The sequence below is a fragment of the Panthera tigris genome, chromosome A2 (assembly GCF_018350195.1).
Source record: "Panthera tigris isolate Pti1 chromosome A2, P.tigris_Pti1_mat1.1, whole genome shotgun sequence".
NCBI lineage: Eukaryota > Metazoa > Chordata > Mammalia > Carnivora > Felidae > Panthera > Panthera tigris.
In genome coordinates, this window is record NC_056661.1 from 165,130,039 (window position 1) to 165,148,683 (window position 18,645).

Below are 18,645 nucleotides of genomic sequence, written 5' to 3' on the forward strand. Positions count from 1 at the left end.
AGTCTGTTAAGTGTCGGACTTAGGCTCAGGTCATGATCTCGCGGTTTGTGAGTTTGAGCCCAGCATCAGGCTCTGTGCTGACAGCACGGAACCTGGAGCCTGCTTTCGATTCTGTGTCTCCCTTTCTCTTTGCCCTTACCCTACTCATGTTCCGTCTGTCTGTCTCTGTCACTCTGTCTCTCTCAAAAATAAGCATAAAAAAAAAATTAAAATCCAAAGATTAAAGTGAAATACTACATTCCTTTTTTTTTTTTTTTAACTTTTGTTCATTTTTGAGCGAGAGAGAGAGAGAGAGAGAGAGACAGACTCTGAAGTAGGTTCCAGGCTCCGAGCTGTCAGTACAGAGCCCAATGCAGGGCTCGAACCCACAAACCGTGAGATCATGACCTGAGCCGAAGTCAGACGCTTAACTGAGCCACCCAGGCACCCCAGAGGCGCTAAATTTTTGAGAACTTATTAACAGTTTAAAAACACTTGATGTTCTTGCTAAATAAATATCAAGGTAGTTTTTTATGCTGTTTTTTTTTTTTTAAGTTTGTTTATTTTGAGAGCGAGCGCAAGTGGGGGAGGGGCAGAGATTGAGGAAAGAATCCCAAGCAGGCTCCACACTGACAACGCTGAGCCCTGATAAGGGGCTTGAACTCATCATGACCCAGGTCGAAGTCAGAAGCTTAATTGAGCCATCCAGGCACCCCATGCTTAGTTTTTTAAAGTTTTAAGATTGTGGTGGTTTCTTACTGTCCACAGTTCTTACATGTAAGCTCATTATACTTTTAGGTGATAAAGTCACATGATTTATTAGATCTGATTATAGTTTCTTTTTATACTTATTTATGATATAGTTGATGAAGGTCTTGTTCTGGAAGAAAACACCAGTGCTGCCATTTTCTTGTAACTATGTTGCAGGATTAGCTTTTTTGCTAATACATGAATTAGTTGTAGGATTCTTTGAAGCCACTTTCCTTTCTCCTGTTTCCTGCTGCATCATTGGCCTACAAGTGGCCTGGCTTCAGTCTACCTCAACTTTCCTCCTTTAAGTGGCTCTCATCACCTGTAACTTTAAGTAAGAATTAATTTAGTTACCTCTAAATGCACATGATCCCTTGTAAGTAAAAGGGGACACATCGAAATACTGGAAGTGAAAAACCAGTGAGATTGCCCCTCGGCCCGTCCATGTTTGAGGGTCTCAGGCTCTGGCCTCAGGGTGTGACAAGCCCGCCCTTCCTGGGTCATGGTCACAGAGGGAAAGTGCTACTGTTTTCTTTCTGACTCGGCGACTTCGCGCAACTTCGAAGTGCTCTTGCTGTACGTGGGAGTTCACTACCCTAACGTAAACACCTTTTTTTCCCTTTGTAATTACTAAAGATACTTTAGTGAACAACACCAATTGGATGTGAAAATATTTGAACACAGTGAAGTATTTTTTACGTGAAACCGGATCTCTATCCTTGGGCTAGCCTGGGCATCATTGTTCGCCCCGTGTTCCTATCAGGATGGCCCACCAGCCCTAAAGACTCTCTGGTGTCCGTTCGTCCCCATCTCACGAGACGTTTGGTCTGGTCGCGTATCAGTAAAGATGGAAAAGCACTGTTTGGTTTGGATGGTAATGCTGACTATTCTGGGGATGTAGTCTTACTTTATTTTATTGCATTAGTTGATTTGTGTGACTCCCTTTTTTTCTTTTCTTTTTTTTTTGATGTTTATTTTTGAGAGAGGGAGATTGAGCGCATGTGCAAGGGAGGGGCAGAGAGAGAGGGAGACAGAAGATTAGAAATGGGCTCCACCCGAGCCCAGTGTGGGGCTCGAATTCCCAAACTGTGAGATCATGACCTGAGCCAAAGTCGGATGTTTGACCGACTGAGCCACCCAGGTGCCCCTTGGTCTCCTTTTTTTTTTTTAATTTTTTATTTTAATGTTTGTTTATATTTGAGAGAGACAGAGTGTGAACAAGGGAGGGACAGAGAGAGGGAGGGAGACACAATGTGAAGCAGGCTCCAGGCTCTGAGCTGTTAGCACAGAGCCTGATGCGGGGCTTGAACCCACGAACCGCGAGATCATGACCCGAGCTGAAGTCAGACGCTTCACTCACCGAGCCACCCAGGCGTCTCCGCTTCGGTCTCCTTTCTGATGGAACAGGAATGCGTGAGGGCGGCAGCGGGATGCCTTCTGTCTCTGCAGCAGGGCCCTTATCCACCTTGGCCAGTTCTTTGCCCCGGTTCTTTGGGATGTAGTTGAAAAGCAGTTTTTGCCTCAGAGATGGAATCTAGGTCTCCACTTCTGCTCTGTCAGCAAAGTGGGTGTTTGTTCCTTGCCTCCCGTGCACGGTACTTACCACATTCAGCGTCCACAGGTAAGATCTGGTTACCGTCGGGCCGGCACAGCGTATATTCCTTTTTGTTTGTTTGTTTGTTTGGTGAATTATTTATTGGTTCACTGAGTTTTGACAAGTACTTAAAATTTTAAAGAAACTCAAGGAAGCAGCCTCTTACAGAATGTCATTTGGCTTTCATTGAAATGTTAATTTTTAAAGACTTTCTGTGGCTTTCTTTAATAAATTGGGCGGCCACATTTAGGCAGGCCTGGCTCATCTTCTTTAGTGGAGGACAGATTCTGTGGCCGACTAAGCAGAACTTGATTTTGGCTGTGAAACAGTCTGTTTCTTTTTCATACAGGTCCACCCCTCCCTTCTTCAAGTAAACTTCATGGCCCGTGTTAGTTCATTTTTATCTTGTTAGAATGTCAGCCATTAAGTAGAGTTCCTTGAGACCCGTGAGAACTATAAGGTTCATATTTTCTTGGCTTATGTCAAAAATATTATAACGAGAGTGTACAGACAAGTTTGAGAAAGCTAGTTTTACAAGCTGTAAAATGTTAGGAAAAGACTGCTTGTTTCATCTTTAGAAAATCAAATCTTTTTTTTTTTTTTTTTTTCCTGTTTTTACCTTTTTTCATAACGTGTGTGTTGGAGGGGCTTCTTTTGGAGGGGGTGGTAATTTGTATATACCGTGAAAGTAATTTGAATAGGGAAGGAAAGTGTGAAGGGACACTTCCTCCCCCTTCCCGCCGGAAGTGTAAGATACTGGTGTGTATTTAAGGCAAAACCTGGAGTGTGCAATCACTAGGCTGCCTCCACCTATGGGTGTGGTGAGTGCGCAGGCCTGTCAGGAGCAGGGGCGGGACCTGAGCCAGGCAGGTCTGTTTTCACGTGTCACCTCTATTGGACGGACCGGTTTTATTTCCTTACCATTTCAGTTCGGTGATCCAGTTCTCTAAAATCTGCTTATTTCTGAAATTCCACCTTGTTTTTGTTTAAACAAAAACCTTCAGATTTGGGGTACTAACAGTGTTCGATTTAGTCAAGTCTTCTTTTAAGTCTTTATTTTAACTTCCGTTAGTTAATACACAGCGTTGTGTCAGGTTCCCGTGTACTGTATGCTGATTCTCGCTTCCACACGTCCGCTGGTGCTTCTCAAAGTGCACTGCTTAATCCCCGCCACCTGTTCCCCCTGCCCCCTGCCCCCTGCCCCCAGCCCCCAACCTCCAACCATCACTGTGTTCACTGTAGTTAAGGGTCTGTTTCTTGTCTGTCTTCTTTTTTCCCTTTGTTTGCTGTGTTTCTTCTTCTTTTTCTTTCTTTCTTTTTTAAGTTTTTAAAAAGTTTTTATTTTGAGAGTGAGAGGGGTAGTGTAGGGAGAAGGAGAGACAGAATTCCAAGTAGGCTCCACACCATCAACGCAGAGCCTGATGCGGGGCTCGAACTCACGAAACTTGAGATCATGACCGGAGCTGCGATCGAGAGTCAGACGCTTAACCGACTGTGCCACCCAGGCGCCCCTGTTTGTTTTGTTTCTTAAATTCCACATATGAGTGAAGTCGAATTTAGTCAAGTATTACGGATACAGGGAAAAATATTCATAGGATACTACCAAAAGAGTCTCCCCTTTTCCTTTTTTGGTTAGATTTAGAATAAATGTGATCATTAGGCTTGTTGTTTCTTAAAACAAAAGTTTCGTTATTTTTGAGAGAGAGAAAGGGGCGGGGTCGGACAGAGGACCCAAAGCGGGCTCTGTGATGACAGCAGAGAGCCTGATACGGGGCTCGAACTCACGGAGCGAGAGATCATGACCTGGGCCCGAGCCGGATGCTTAACTGACCGAGCCCTGCCAGGCGGCCCAGCCTTGTTGTTTCTGCACTCACCTGACTCTGCGCGTGAAATGTGTCTGGGGAGGTGGGTGTCCCATGTGTGGAGTTTCTCCACTGGTTCTGTCCGAATGAGGTAACTTACTGAATGGCACGTGTTCTAATAACAGGGTGAGAAATAATCCAGCCAATGTAATTTTGCACATTTGTAACCAGTCTTTTTATGGAAGTGGCATGCATTAATTAGATTTTTTGTTTTAATTAGAATCAGTCGGATTTGTCAGATGAAGAGCTGAATGATGATCTTTTACAGAGTGATAATGAAGACGAAGAAAATTTCAGGTATTCCATATTAGCTCATTAAAATTTTTCTGGAACTAAATTGCTAGTAACTGTAATTTATAATTATAACGGGATATGATTGACAGTGTGATACTATATCATTGAACACAGCTTTATTTTACACGGGATATGAATACAACATTTATGTGGCAGCTGTATATTTCTGTAAGTAGGTTTTTGGTCTTGTATTTGATGACCTGTGTGATTTTGTTGAGCGCAGATTATGAGAGCTCGGGAAAGGTGTGTACTGAGTTCCTTTATTGGACGGGGCAGTGGCCTCACACACTCGGTATTGTCGCTTGCGGTTTGATGTTGCTGCTTTTGTTTCTTTTTTAGACCATTTTTACTTATATGTAGTCTGTTGACTAAGAATTGCCATTTTGAAAATCCCTTTGGACTGTACTTCAGGCTCTACCTTGACTATGTGAGTGTAATTGTTCTAGTGAGTATAGTTACTTTAGTCGGTTTTGACTACGTTAACAAAACACTATGAACTCGGTAGTTGATAAACAACAGAGATTTCTTTCTCGCGGTTCTGGGGGCCGGGAACTCCAAGGTTAAGGCACCAGCACGGTCAGTTTCTAGTTTCTGGTTCCCAGATGGCATCTTCTCTCTGTGTCCTCGCTTGGCGGAGGGTGAGGGAGCTCTTGGGGTCCCCTCTGTAACAGCACTCACCCCTGTCGGGGGAGGGGGGGGCTCCATCCTTCTGACCTGATCACCTCCCCAAGGCCCCACCTCCAGGCACCCTCACACTGGGGGGTGAGGATTCAGCAGATGAGTTTTGGGGGGACGTGAATATCCAGCCCCAGCAAGCATGGACGTCTCTCTGTTGTTGATGCAGTAAAGCTCTGTTAGAAGAGCGGGGAGCGGTGTGTAGTATTCTCTGGTGGCGGAGCAGTGTTTTCAGTTTTATGAGAAGACCTGTATTGGGAAAACTTCGGGAGATCTCTCTGTCATGAACGTCGTTAACAGACATATGCCATTGATTATCGAACTACAGATCTGTAACTGGTTTTCTAACATGAAGCGGTTGTTTTTGGATAGCAGTGCAGTTTTCAGTTAGTTTATTCCACCACTTAAGTTTCCCAGGTCTGTTGTGCGACATCGTCAATGCGTGTACACTCGGCTTTATCCGCAGATCTTGCCCTCTAAGTGTTTTGGCGCTTACTGTTTGGCGTACTGTGATTTAATACGTTGAGTGTCATTTGTTTGCAGTTTTATTTTATTTTTTTGAGAGAGAGCGTGCACAAGTGAGGGAGGGGCAGAGGGAGAGCGGGGAGAGAGAATCGCAAGCAGGCTCCACGCTCAGAATGGAGCCCGACGTGACCTGGTGCTTTATCGCTTAACTGACCGAGCTATCCCGCCACCCAGATTTTTTTTTTTTTTTGTAGTTTAAAAACCCTCTTTGTTATTTGCCAAATATTACAAACTGATTGTTTTTTTAATTGTGACTAGTACAGATTTTTATTGAACATTGACATGTATTTTCACACACATTTTTAATATTTTGATTTTTTAAATAATTTATAATTTACATAATAGGAAAAGAAAAAATTGTTCTTAAAATTCCATCTGTGATTTTTTCCTTTCTTTCTTTCTCTCTTCTTTCTTTCTTTCTTTCTTTCTTTCTTTCTTTCTTTCTTTCTTTCTTCTCTCCACCTTGTGTACCTTTTATTTTAAAATTTTTATTTTTTAAAATTTTAGTTAGCATACAGTGGGATATTGGCTTCAGGAGTAGAATTCAGTAATTCATCACTTCCATATAACATCCAGTGCTCAGCACAATTCCCTCCCTGAGTACCTGTCACCGATCTAGCCCATCTCCCACCCAGCCCTCCCTCAAACCCTCAGTTTGTTCTCTATCGGTAGGTCTCTTGTGGTTTATTTCCTTCTCCTTGTTTGTGTGTGTGTGTGTGTGTGTGTGTGTGATTTTTCTGTTTCTAGAGTAATACTGCCACTTCTACTTTGGAATCCTGGAAAACAGTGAGCATCCTTTTTACCCTGGAAGTTAAAATAAAATGTCGTCTGTTTTCAGTGCTAGAGTTTTGCCAGCCAGACTCGTGTCCCCATCTGCTTGATCTGATTCTCTTGGGCAAAAAACACGCGTCTGATGATAGTGCGGGCGCCGTATGCGTTAGGGGATCGTGGCGCAGGCTCAGTATGGCGCACTGAGCTCTGTTTCCAGTCGTGATTGGAGGAATGTGCATCTGCCCGTCACCGGGACAACTTTTCGCCAGTCGTGCTTGAAGTCTTTGTGACAGTTCGTTTATGGAGCAACTTAATTTTGAGCTTTACTCTGATTGGGCACCTTTCTTTCTGTTTTTGTTCTCTTTAGTTCTCAGGGTGTCACAATTAGTCTAAACACCACATCTGGCATGGTCACGTCATTTGAACTGTCTGACAACACTAATGACCAGTCCGGAGAACAGGAGTCTGAGTATGAACAAGGAGAGGACGAACTCGTTTATCACAAATCTGGGGGATCCGAACTGTATGCTCACGAGTACCCGGAGGAAGGACGCTACGAAGGCCACGGCGCTGAGCTGACGGAAGGCCACATGGAATATGTGGAGGAGCCGGAGGAGGGGCAGCTGTACAGTGACGAAGTGTTAGACATCGAGATCAATGAGCCCTTAGATGAATTCACAGTGAGTCTTTTTCCTTTGTGTGGCCGAAGATGACCTGGCTGCCTAGGCATGGGTTTCTAGACTGATTTGAAATCTATTTCCCTCCCTCGGGAGGGAGGGAAATTAGACCTTATTATCACTGTCTGCCAGTTTCTTTATCTGAGCTATGACAAAGTTTGTGTTGACAGCTTGTTTGGCTGGAGGTAATGCCCCTTTGTCATTCTGGAAGGCTGCACGGAATCGTGACCTTGAGGATTGCACCTTAAGGAAGAAAACAGCTTTGTGTGGTGGAGATACACTGTCAGTTGTTGGAAGTACTTAATGCAGAGCTTTTATCCAGGCTTTAGACAAGATCTGATAAAGTCCTTCCAAGGTGAAAAGATTATTGACCTGCTAAAGACATCTTTAAGGTGCTAATATTCCAGAGTGATTGATGTCCTGTTCATTCATCCTTTTTTGTAACTGAGAACTGTCTAAACATGAATAAAGAGATTGGAGGTTAGTTTTGGAAATGTCACACGTAATTTGTTATCTGTAATCAGGAAGCAAAGATTGTGCTGATTTCTATTTCAGGAAGATGATTTTGATAAGTAGCTTTTTAAAAAGTTGAACCGTCAAGAAAGAAAAGGTACTCGTGAAAGATTGCTCGCTCATCTGTCTCAGTGATTCATCCTTAAGAGATACTTGTTTTTAAAACTAACGCTTAATGAAAATCTATGTGGGAAGCACGCGATAGTCATCGGTAGAATCTTAAGGCTTTCGTGATACTGAAATTCCACCGAGAGGCCATGTCACCTGGGCTGCCTGGCAGGACCCGGTGGAGACGTGCACAGTTGGGGCTAACGGCGTTGCCTTATTCTCGTCATGTTCTTATTCAGCGGAAGCTTGCTTTTGAGAAAAAAAATTTCAAAATCAGAATCTTGGTCATTGGTCATACGTACATATAAACGCGAGTAATTTCGAAAAGGATTGTTTATGTGGAACCTTAGGGTATTTAGTCCTAGTCATGATTGTGTTTATATATCTCAGTAGTTACTATTAAGATCTGATTCTTTTTGAATGCGTTCTCTTAATGGGAACATGTTTGTAGTTTTGGTAAATCAAAGCATGTAAAAGGCATCATGGGTGCTTGTTCTTTTGATAACGGTAATGGTTTGGCTTAGTAAGAAGTCTTCACTGTGTGGACAGGTGCTGTCTGGCTTACCGGTGTGTTTGTGGACTGTCTGAAGTTGGGGTACTATACATTTAAGATGTTTCTTAAAAATTAAGCCAAGATCTTTTAAAAATGTAGCCGGTTATTCGCTTGGTTAGAGCATTTTATTATTTCTACTGTTTGTCGATAAGATGAGTGGGTAATCATATGTGAGTCCTTTTCCCTTGTAAATTCAACAGCTCAGCAAATCTCCACTGATGTCCGGGCACTGGGGGCACACATTTTGCTAGAATATGAGACATGAGACATGGCCCCTGCCTTCTGTGAACTTAGAACCTGGCGGAACAGGTCAGTGTGGAAAGTGCTCGCCAGCACAGCTGTGCCTGGCCGCATAGGAGAGATTTCTCACTGTGGCCTTCTGGCAGGATTTGTCGTAAAGAGAATTCTCACAAGTGAGGACTTTCCCTCTCTTGTGTTGCATTGTCAAACTAGACCTGCATTTAGGCCCCTGGTTGTGTAAACTCCAATTTAGTTATCCAGTGTCTTGTGACCTATGAGTCTGGTCTCAAGAAGAAAAACAATGTGGCGACTCAAGATTCAAACCAAAAGAATCACGAACAGTTTTGCTTAGAGTTTCCGAAAGTGTCCTAACATTTTCACAGGGAGCCGTACGCCTTAACGGTGAGGCGAGGTAGTGTCAGCTCTCCTCGGGACATCTAGCTTTAGAGCCTTGGCCATTCTTTTCTCTTTCTTCCCTGTTTCTTTAAAATCGCTGGTTTCTGCATAGTTGTCATAGTGGTGGAGTCTGGCATTACCTTTGCTTTGGACCGAGGACCTAGATGGCCTTGAACCGGGGCGCTCTGCTCCTGCTCTGCTCCCACTCTGCCGCGGAGGGGGCCGCTCCCTGGCTTCCCAGGCCTTTGGTGGTGCGCAGTGAATTCATTATTCATGATTAGATGAACTAATGCAGGAGTAGTTTGCGTACCTGTGTGTCCCAGTAGCATTTTAGTTGATGAAAGGGTTTATTTCACTGTGGCCTATGTCGTGGTTAGGATTTGTTAATTTGTTTTCACGAGCTAGACTCGAACTCTGTGACATGCAGACCATGAGCACATTTGGTCTTTTTGGGCTCACTCTTAAAATCACATGGAAGGACTAACTGGGAGTGGAATTGCAAAGCCACCAAATTTTACAGTTGGGAGGGACACTTTTACTTATGAAGAAACTTGAGGTCCACATTTAAAAGTTGGTAGAACAATCCTGGTTTTCTTTCCCGTTATACCCAATAGTAAGACGTTCCTTAGGTTTTGTTTTGTTTGTTTTTAAAATGTTTACTTATTTCTGAGACAGAGAGAGACAGAGCATGAGTGGGGGAGGGGCAGAGAGAGAGGGAGACACAGAATCTGAAGCAGCTCCAGGCTCTGAGCTGTCAGCACAGAGCCCGACGTGGGGCTTGAACCCATAGACTGCGAGATCATGACCTGAGCTGAAGTCGGACGCTCAACTGACTGAGCGACACAGGCGCCTCCTTTTTTTATTTTTATTTTTTTAATTTTTATTTTTTTAATGTTTATTTCTGAGACAGAGATAGAGCAAGACGTTCCTTAGGTATTATGAGTTTTCACCAGTGCTGATCTTGAGAGCGAATTGGGATTTGATTTAAAAACGTGTACTCTTGTATTAAGAAAAGGTTTATATCGCTTATTATTTAACAGAATATTAGAAAAATTGTTGGGTGATTTATACTTTTAAGCACAATCCATTTAGAGCCTTTAAAATGAACATAGATTGAGATTTCTGAAAACACTGTTCTGTAAAAACAATTTCAGATTGATAATATATGGGAAGGGTAGCAGGTTGTTGTTTCTTGGTGCGAATCCAGTGAGATAGGCTCTTCTCCATTGTACGTTAGCTGAAAATTTTCAGTACCATCGTCTGGCCTTATTTGAAATCCGACAGTTGTGCTGTCAGTGACTTGAGGGTGGTGCCAGTTTCTCTTTTTGATAGAATGTGAACAGTTTCTTCTGGAGAGTAAAACGCAGTGTGTTCAGATAGTCTCAGAGACATTTGTGGGATCTAACATGGTGTTTCATCTGGAATACAGCTGCTTTCTTTGGGCGTTCTCGGTGCGGCTCTTGTCTACTCCACAGGAGTGTGTTCGGGTTCTGTCCGTGCTCACTCTTGGTTGTTTGTCTTGGAACCACCCACTGTGTATTTCAGCCAGTGACCAGGCACACTGGGAAGTTCAGCTCTCTGCGTAGGATCAGATGTCCTTGTTACTCGGTGATGTCTGCAGGAACCCTTCTTTCTCTTGAATTGTCTTTAGCCAGCTTGTCTGCTTCCCTCCATATGCCCTTCAAGGGACGCCTGCCTGCTGACATGCCCCTTCCATTTCCTACAAAGCTGGAGTCACCCGTTTAATTCAAGGGATGGACTGATGGAGAAACAAGTTCTAATGTGATTGCTGATAAAGCTCTTGTGTTGAGTTGAATGGTTCACACTTTTGTTGCTTTCTATTGCCGTAAAAATGGTTCAAGTTTCGCATGATTTCAGCCCCCTTACTGCTGCTGAGCTGCGCGAGCATATGCACGTTGTTTTTAAGAGGACTTTTCTTTCGTGCTCATTTTAAGTAGCGCTAATTATCAGGGCGCTTGGATTTGAAGCAGAGCTAGGTCACTAAGCTCAGCGACCGGGCTAGCGTACTGCACTCCGTCCTCATGAACACAGGGGAGGGCGCATTCTGTGTTTGTGCTGGGTGCTCTCTGCTTAGTCGGGCAATAGCCGTAGTAAAATCTGCCAAAATAATTAAGCATGAGTGCTGAAGATGAAAAGTGCTTGTAAAAACCCAAAGCTATATGAGAAAAACTTACTTTCTCTCTGATGGCTGTCAGGATGGAGAATACTTGCAGGCTTGTGGGCAGCACGGGCTCCAAGAGCAGGAAGACTGTGTTGCTGAAGATGAATTAAATGAGATCACTGACCGCCAGGTTGCTCCTGAACCGGAAGAGGTATTTGTTCGTCTTTTAACAAGAGCCCAAAATTTTGGTGGTTTTTTTTCCTTCCAGATTTAAAATGAGCCATCTTTTTGGCATTAGTGAAAAGTTGATAGATACATCTCTTCTTTGAACGATGAGTGTAGTAAAAAGCCTGACCTTTCTCAAGTCTTTTGGGTGGTGAGTTCTGGTGAGCTGTGATTTCTTTCCATTTAGCTGTTTGCCCTTTAAGTGTTAGAATATTTTAAATGTTTGAGGGGGGCGTGGGTAGAGATCTTTAAAAAATGTGATGTATGTGTTAGTGCTTTGAAAGGGGTGCTGTAATCATTTTAAATTAGTTAACGTACGTTAGTCAGAACCATTATGAAAAGAATACTTCTGGGTTCCCCGTGTTTAGGTGCTGTCTCAGGTGCTGAAGAAACAAGGGTGGTTGGGAAGCTTGGTCCCTGTGCTCAACGTGTAGCTTAAGACGGGGGAGGGAAGGAATGTGGGCAGATTCGTGTGATGTAAACATAGAAGTGAAGCTTCCCAGCAGAGGCTCAGACCCCTGCTTCACAAGCTCACAGACGGACGGGCCCTCTGGTTGCTGAGGGCGTCTTGGAGCCAGTTGGGAAAGTGGGTGGGCAGGCGTTGAGGCTTTACGGAAGAAGTAACCCATGGAGTAGTCTGAAAAATGGGTGTCATTTGGGTGAATAGAGGTGGCATAAGGCATTGGGTTTATAGCTTCTGTGTTCCAACCTTAGAACTTGTCCTGTGGGCCAAGCACGTAAGCCACAAAATCATTCTGTAGCCTTAGGACCTGTTGGTTTTAAAACTTTTTTTCCTTATTAATGCTTTTTTTCCTTAGTTATTTTCCTTAATACTCTTTCCCCTCCTTTTCCCAAAAGATCACAAAAAGTGGTATTTCCCTGGCTTAGGTCATTTACTTTAGGTCTTATGCCAGTGCTTTAGAAACTCAATATATAAAACATTTTATTTACCCTTTCTTTTCCCTGACACAGCGCTGTGATAGAGTATATGAACGTGCATGCTGTGGACACTTTCCGATAGTGTCTTTTCTCCTCTCTAACACACTAAATGTGATTTTTCCTTTTGTGCTTTCTGTCTCTTGCTATTTGAAATAATTTGAAACTCAGAGAATAAGATAGAAGAATAGTGTGATGAACTCTTTACTCACATTCTGCACTTGCAAAAGGAACCAGGACAAGGAACCAAGACAAAGCTAAAAGAGATGTTAAATTGGAGATGGTTCCCCTACTTAGGACTGCTCTGTTCTGGCAGTAACGAGCCACCGCACCAAGGTCCAGGGAAACCAGAGATGTCTGTGGGTCGTGTCCACCACAGTGCCTGGTGGAGAGCTTGGAGCCAGCCTCGGTCAGACCAGGGAGGGGTGTTCAGGCTAAACACGTCCGGGAAAGAACTCTTTAAGACGCCATGAGAGGAGAGAAGAGGAAGGGCGGATAGGGGGCTGCAGAAAGCATTCCGAGTGCTGAATCGTTTAGAGGGACACCCGTTAGCTCATGTCCTATTTGTTAGTTGGTGGTATTTTGAATTCGGAAAATCAATTTAATTGATTTTTGTCTATAATTTATTCTTTCAGTATTTTAGGTAATAGTCTTTTCAGTCTTTGATAATATATTGTGTTTGTGGCATATTTTAGGATGAGAAAAGCTTTTGTGGATTTTAATCTTCAGATGCTCTCTGGAGATACGAAGTACTGTTGTTGAAAGCAGTCAAAGGATAACGGGTGTTACCATTGCCTGGGGCCTTCCAGAAGTGCCTTTTGTACTTGTAGATCTAGATATTTCAGACTGTAATTGCTGAATTGTGTTCATTACAATCTTAAAGCAAAAGTGGGTTGTTTTTTAAAAAACGGTAATCTTGCCTTCCATTTTCAAGTATCTTCTGAAGAGAGAGATGTCTTTGGAGGAGCATTTTTGTAAAGGAAATGAACTCCTAATGTGTGTATTAATATGACAGAGTATCTCAGACATACTTAAAGGCTTAAATTGGGGAAAAGTTAGATTCTTCCCTTACACCTTATACAATATGGATCTCAGATTGACTAAATATTTCAGTGTAAAAAATAGCCAAACATACACTTATACACATAGATATACACATGTCAAATTGTAAATGTATTGGAAGAAAGCATTTTTTAAAATGTTTATTTTAATTTTTTTTTTTTTTTTAACGTTTATTCATCTTTGAGAGACAGAGAGAGACAGAGCATGAGCGGGGAAGGGTCAGAGAGAGGGAGACACAGAATTGAAAGCAGGCTCCAGGCTCTGAGCTGTCAGCACAGAGCCCGATGCGGGGTTCAAACTCACAAACTGCGAGATCATGACCTGAGCCGAAGTCGGATGCTCAACTGCCTGAACCACCCAGGCGCTCCGAATGTTTTATTTTTGAGAGAGAGAGAGTGTGAGCAACCACGAATAGGAGAGGGGCAGAGAGAGAGGAGGACAGAGGATCTGAAGCAGGCTCCAGGCTCCAAGCTGTCAGCACAGAGCTGATGTGGGGCTCAAACTCACAAACCATGAGATCATGACTTGAGCCAAGGTCAGATGCTTACCCGACTAAGCCACCCGGGCTCCCCAGAAGAAAACACTTTAATAATGGTGACCTAATGGCCTTAGGCTTACCTGCAGAAGAGAATACTCAGCAAATATTAAGAGGTTTATTTTTCACTAATGTCAAAAATTCCACAAGGTGTTTCAGATCTGGTGTAGACCTCACTGGGTAATCAGGTACCCAGACTTCTAGACTTCCATGGTATGTTCTAGGGCTGCTGTTTTTACCACGGTCTACATCCAAAAAGTGGATTGATTGCCGGAAGACTGAACAGGGACCCTGCTCGCCCTTTGAAGATACATTCCTGAGTTCTCCTACGACACTTCATAAATGTCTCTTGAGTTATGCCTTAGGCACGTGGCTGTAACTCACAGCAAGGGAGACTGGTGTATATAGTGTTTTGTTAGGTGACAGCGTGTCCAGTCAAAATTAGGAGTTTTATTATTAAGGACATGATAGAAAATGTGGAAAATTGAGCACCAAGTTGTCTTGGTTATTACTTTCTACTCATGGTAATAGGGCCTTTTTTTGTTTTAAGTATCTATTTTTGAGTGAGATCGAGAGAGACCAAGTGTGAGCAGGGGAGCGGCAGAGAGAGAGGGAGACACAGAATCTGAAGCAGCTCCAGGCTCTGAGCTGTCGGCACAGAGCCGGACGTGGGGCTCGAACCCACGAACCATGAGATCATGACCTGAGCTGAAGTCAGACACCTAACTGAGCCACCCGGCGCCCCGGTAAATAAGGCTTTTTTAAGTCATAAGGGAAAAGAGTGACTTGATTATATATAAGTACTCCAAAACACTGTAAAGAAGTTCAGACACATGACAAATGTGGGGAAATAGTTACATGTGAGCCTAAAAATTAATATAGCTAGTAAAGTTAATATATTCAGTATGTAAGAGTTAAATATACTCAATATATACAGATGAGCTCTCCTATAGAAAGAAGACTAAATAATACGAGAAAGTAATCCAAAAATTAGGTAAGCAAATGAGCATTAAGTATGTAAAATATATTCAGTAAAATAACATGAAAACTGATAATTTTAACCTTTTTTAATACTGGCAAAAATCAAAATTATTGGTCAGATATAGTCTCATTCAATTGGGGGACATTTCAGAAATGTTAACTGCCAGGGGTCTGTCTCTCATGTCTGCATATTTGGCGAGCGAAGCTGACTGCACCTTTGTCGTCAGCCGTCTGTCTGTCCATGGATGTTTGTGCAGCACACGGATTAAGAGACGGAGTGTCTTCCTGAAGAACCAGGGGCAGATGTACTTTCTGCTCATTAGAACACACTGGGGCGGGGGGGGGGGGGGCTAAACTCTGGGTCCCTCCCGTGTCCTGTAACACAGCCCCCTGCGTTCCCAGGGTGCACAGGGAATCGGCTCAGGGAGCTGGCCCCAAAATGCCACTGCTCTGGGTCAGAGTCATGCGTTGTCCTCAACTGTGACCAGGGTCTCATGTCCTCTCACTGCCTCCGTGGAACGGTGGCCGGCGACCTCATTAGCTTGCAAGAAGGGTAAATCACACACCCTTCACTGTTCTTGACAGTATCGAAAGCCTTCGAGTCCTTTGGCTCAATAATTCCACCTTGACGAAGTCATCTGAAAGAGTCCATTTAAGATGTGTTCAAAGATGTGTACTCTGGCTGTTCGTTTGCAGCCTTGAGAGTAAACGGAACCGACGGAGTAGGTTTTTCTAGAGGGTTAACTGACGGGGGCTGTAGGTTTACCAGAGGGTGCCCTGGCTCTCTGTCGGGCATGTGAAGTAAAAAGACCCAGATGATACAATTCCTCCATCTGCTTGTGTGTGGTGGGTGTGAGACTCTCAACATCCGAATGGATGGATAAAAAATGGTGATAGTGCTTACTTACCTCTAGATGGTGGGGGTTATTTGATACTTTGTATCCCAAATGTTTTATTTAAAAATTTTTAACACTTATTTGCGTGTGTGTGTGTGTGTGTGTGTGTGTGTGTGTGTGTGTGAGACACAGAGCGAGAGAGAGCGAGAGCAAGAGAGTGAGCACACGGGGATGGGGGTGGGGGTGGGGGGGAGGGGCAGAGAGAGGGAGACAGAGGATCCGAAGTGGGCTCTGCCCTTAGCACGGAGCCCTATGAGGGCTCGAACTCACAACCGGGAGATCTTAACCTGAGCTGAACTCAAGAGTCGGCTGCTTAACTGAGCCACCCAGGTGCCCCTGTACCCCAAATGTTTTGAAATATTTTTGCTATGACCAAAATAACTTTTATAAGTGGGGAAAATAAGATGGTTAAAATTTTGACCCTGGAATGTGTAAGGCAAAGAACCAGATTGCATTTGTTAACTCCTGTGATTTCTAGTTGTTAATTCTCATATGAAACATCCTAAGGGTGGATTTCAGTATGAATCTTTTTATAGAACAGAAAGTAAAGTCTCATCCAGATTAAATACTCTTTTTTTTTTTTTAATGCTATCTGTTGGGAGGTATAGTATTTGCTTTCTTTTCTTTTAAGCTCCATATTCCATAATTTAATTTTAAATTTAGTATTTGAAAGTATTAAAAAAATTTTTTTAATGTTTATTTCTGAGACAGAGACAGAGCATGAGTGGGGGAGGCGCAGAGAGAGAGGGAGACACAGAACGCGAAGCAGGCTCCAGGCTCTGAGCTGTCAGCACAGAGCCCGACGTGGGGCTTGAACTCACGGACCGTGAGGTCATGACCCGAGCTGAAGTCGGAGGCTCAGCCGACTGAGCCACTCAGGCGCCCCAATATTTGAAAGTATTTTTAAAAAGTCACTCATACATTTACTTTATTCTTTTGTCCTTGATGGTTGGTTGAAGTTTGCCTTATTTATGTTGCTTAATATATTTTTTAAGTGTTTTTAATACGTTTGTATTTTTATATTTACTGTATTTGTATTTGTAACATATTTAAAAAAAATTTTTTTAACATTTATTCATTTTTGAGAGACAGAGCATGAGCAGGGGAGGGGAAGAAGGAGAGGGAGACACAGAATCCAAAGCAGGCTCCGGGCTCCGAGCTGTCAGCACAGAACCCGACGTGGGGCTCGAACTCACGGACCGGGAGATCACGACCTGAGCTGAAGTCGGACGCTCAACCGACTGAGCCACCCAGGCGCCCCTGTAACATATTTTTCAATATATTTACTTTCCTGTCCTTCTGTCCCGGTGGTTGAAGTTTACCCTGTTTACGTTGCTTGTTTTGTACTGACTGAAAATTCTTTGTAATGTTCTTCGCTGTCAGGACTTTTAATGGTCCTTCTTGGAGGCAGGACATGTGCTGGTCTCTCCCCTCGTGACACGGATTTGGGGCTTGTTTTCTTTCTGACAGTAGAGTCCGTCTACAAGATCTTTACTGGGAGCGTGTGGGCGCGATGCTGCTTGAGGTGTTGGAAGGTAGGGGTCGTGCGCTGTGCGCTGCCGTCGTGCCTTTTGCTTTCGGAGCCTGTCGCTCACAGAGCCCTCCGGGAGGAGTGCCACTTGCAGTCAGCCGCCGCACCGGGTTCCTGCCCGTGTGGCGGTGTCTCTGGCTTTTTCATCCATTTCCTTCGGTGTCTGCAGGGTGTTGACGGCCGCGCCCCGGGCAGTCCCGCAGCCTCTGCCGAGGCGAGGAGGCGGAAGACCGCATTCCAGGAGCTGCGTTTGAGTACCTAGTAGAGTCTGAGTTACGGAACCGGAGAGGGACTTCGACGGAGAGGCCTACTTTAGGCGGCTCCTTTTATTTACCGGACGTTCTTGCCTGGTTAGGACGAAGAAGTCACTGTCCTTGCATCAAGTGAGAAAGACAGAATTACGAAGATGACCGCCAAGCCCGTCTCATTCTCTGGCCGCCTCGGTGCCGCTCGGGCTGCGGTCTTCAAACACGGCGTAAACGGGCTTGCCGGTTTAGGTACCGTTTTCGTGTCTACGAGAAGTGATGAGGGAAGTCCGCAAATATCTTTGCACGGTGTCACATGCTTCCTGTGAAAACTGTGGTCCCCTTCGTGTTCAGCGGCAGACACAGATCTGACGCGTGCGGTTCGGTGTTTTGAGCCGCGTTTTTTTCCAGTTACCGTCTTCCTTTGTAAGAAGCAGTTCTGTGACCCCAGAAGATTCCCTCTTCTTTCTTTTCTGGTCAGTCCTGGCTCCCCAGAGGCAAACGGCGCTTCGTATTTGTCGCCTGAAATCAGTCTTTCCTCTTCTAGAGCTTCACAGAAATGTAGCCCTGTCATATGTAAGGTTGACTCTGCGTCTGGCTTCTTTTGTTTAACAGAACGTTTTGGAGACTCATCCAGGTAGTTGTGGTGTATGTCGGTAGTTCATCCCGTCTTGTGAGTGTACCATATTTGTTCATTCTCCCAATAATAAATAGATACTTGGGTTTCCTTGTTTTTTTAATCATGAGTAAAGTAATACGAAGAGTTTTTTACACATCTGCCAGTGGCTATATCTTTTCATGTTCCTTGGTGTTACCTAGGAATGGAATTACTGAGACAGGGTAGAGATATGTTTAATTCTAGAAGAGACCACCAAATGGTTTCGCGGAGTGGTTGTTTCATTTTGTACTCCCGGTGCTCGTGCCCGAGAGTCTCCGTTCTCCGTCACTTGGTCCTGTCTGCCTTCCGTTTGGTCCTTGGACTGGTTGTGTCATCATGACTTAAGTGTGTATTCCTTTGCTAACTAAGGATGTTGAGTGCCACTCCTTGTGCCTGTTGGACTTCTGTATCTTCTTTGTGTCTATTTTTAGTCTTTTAAAAACATGGATTGTCTTTTTAATTTTTGTCTCTCTACTCCACATGGAGAGTATATATCGTCTGTGCATACGTATGTGTT

General features: G+C 43.9%; 1 protein-coding gene across 2 annotated transcripts in view; it reads left to right on the forward strand.

The window, feature by feature from the left end:
• RBM33 (RNA binding motif protein 33) overlaps positions 1-18,645 on the forward strand; it is a 134,514-nt gene that overhangs the window by 32,161 nt on the left and 83,708 nt on the right. For both annotated transcript variants that reach the window (XM_042976261.1, XM_042976270.1), the window contains exons 4-5: positions 4,406-4,482; positions 6,818-7,130. In XM_042976261.1, the coding sequence (XP_042832195.1) occupies positions 4,406-4,482; positions 6,818-7,130 (390 nt within the window). The remainder of the gene's footprint in view (positions 1-4,405; positions 4,483-6,817; positions 7,131-18,645) is intronic.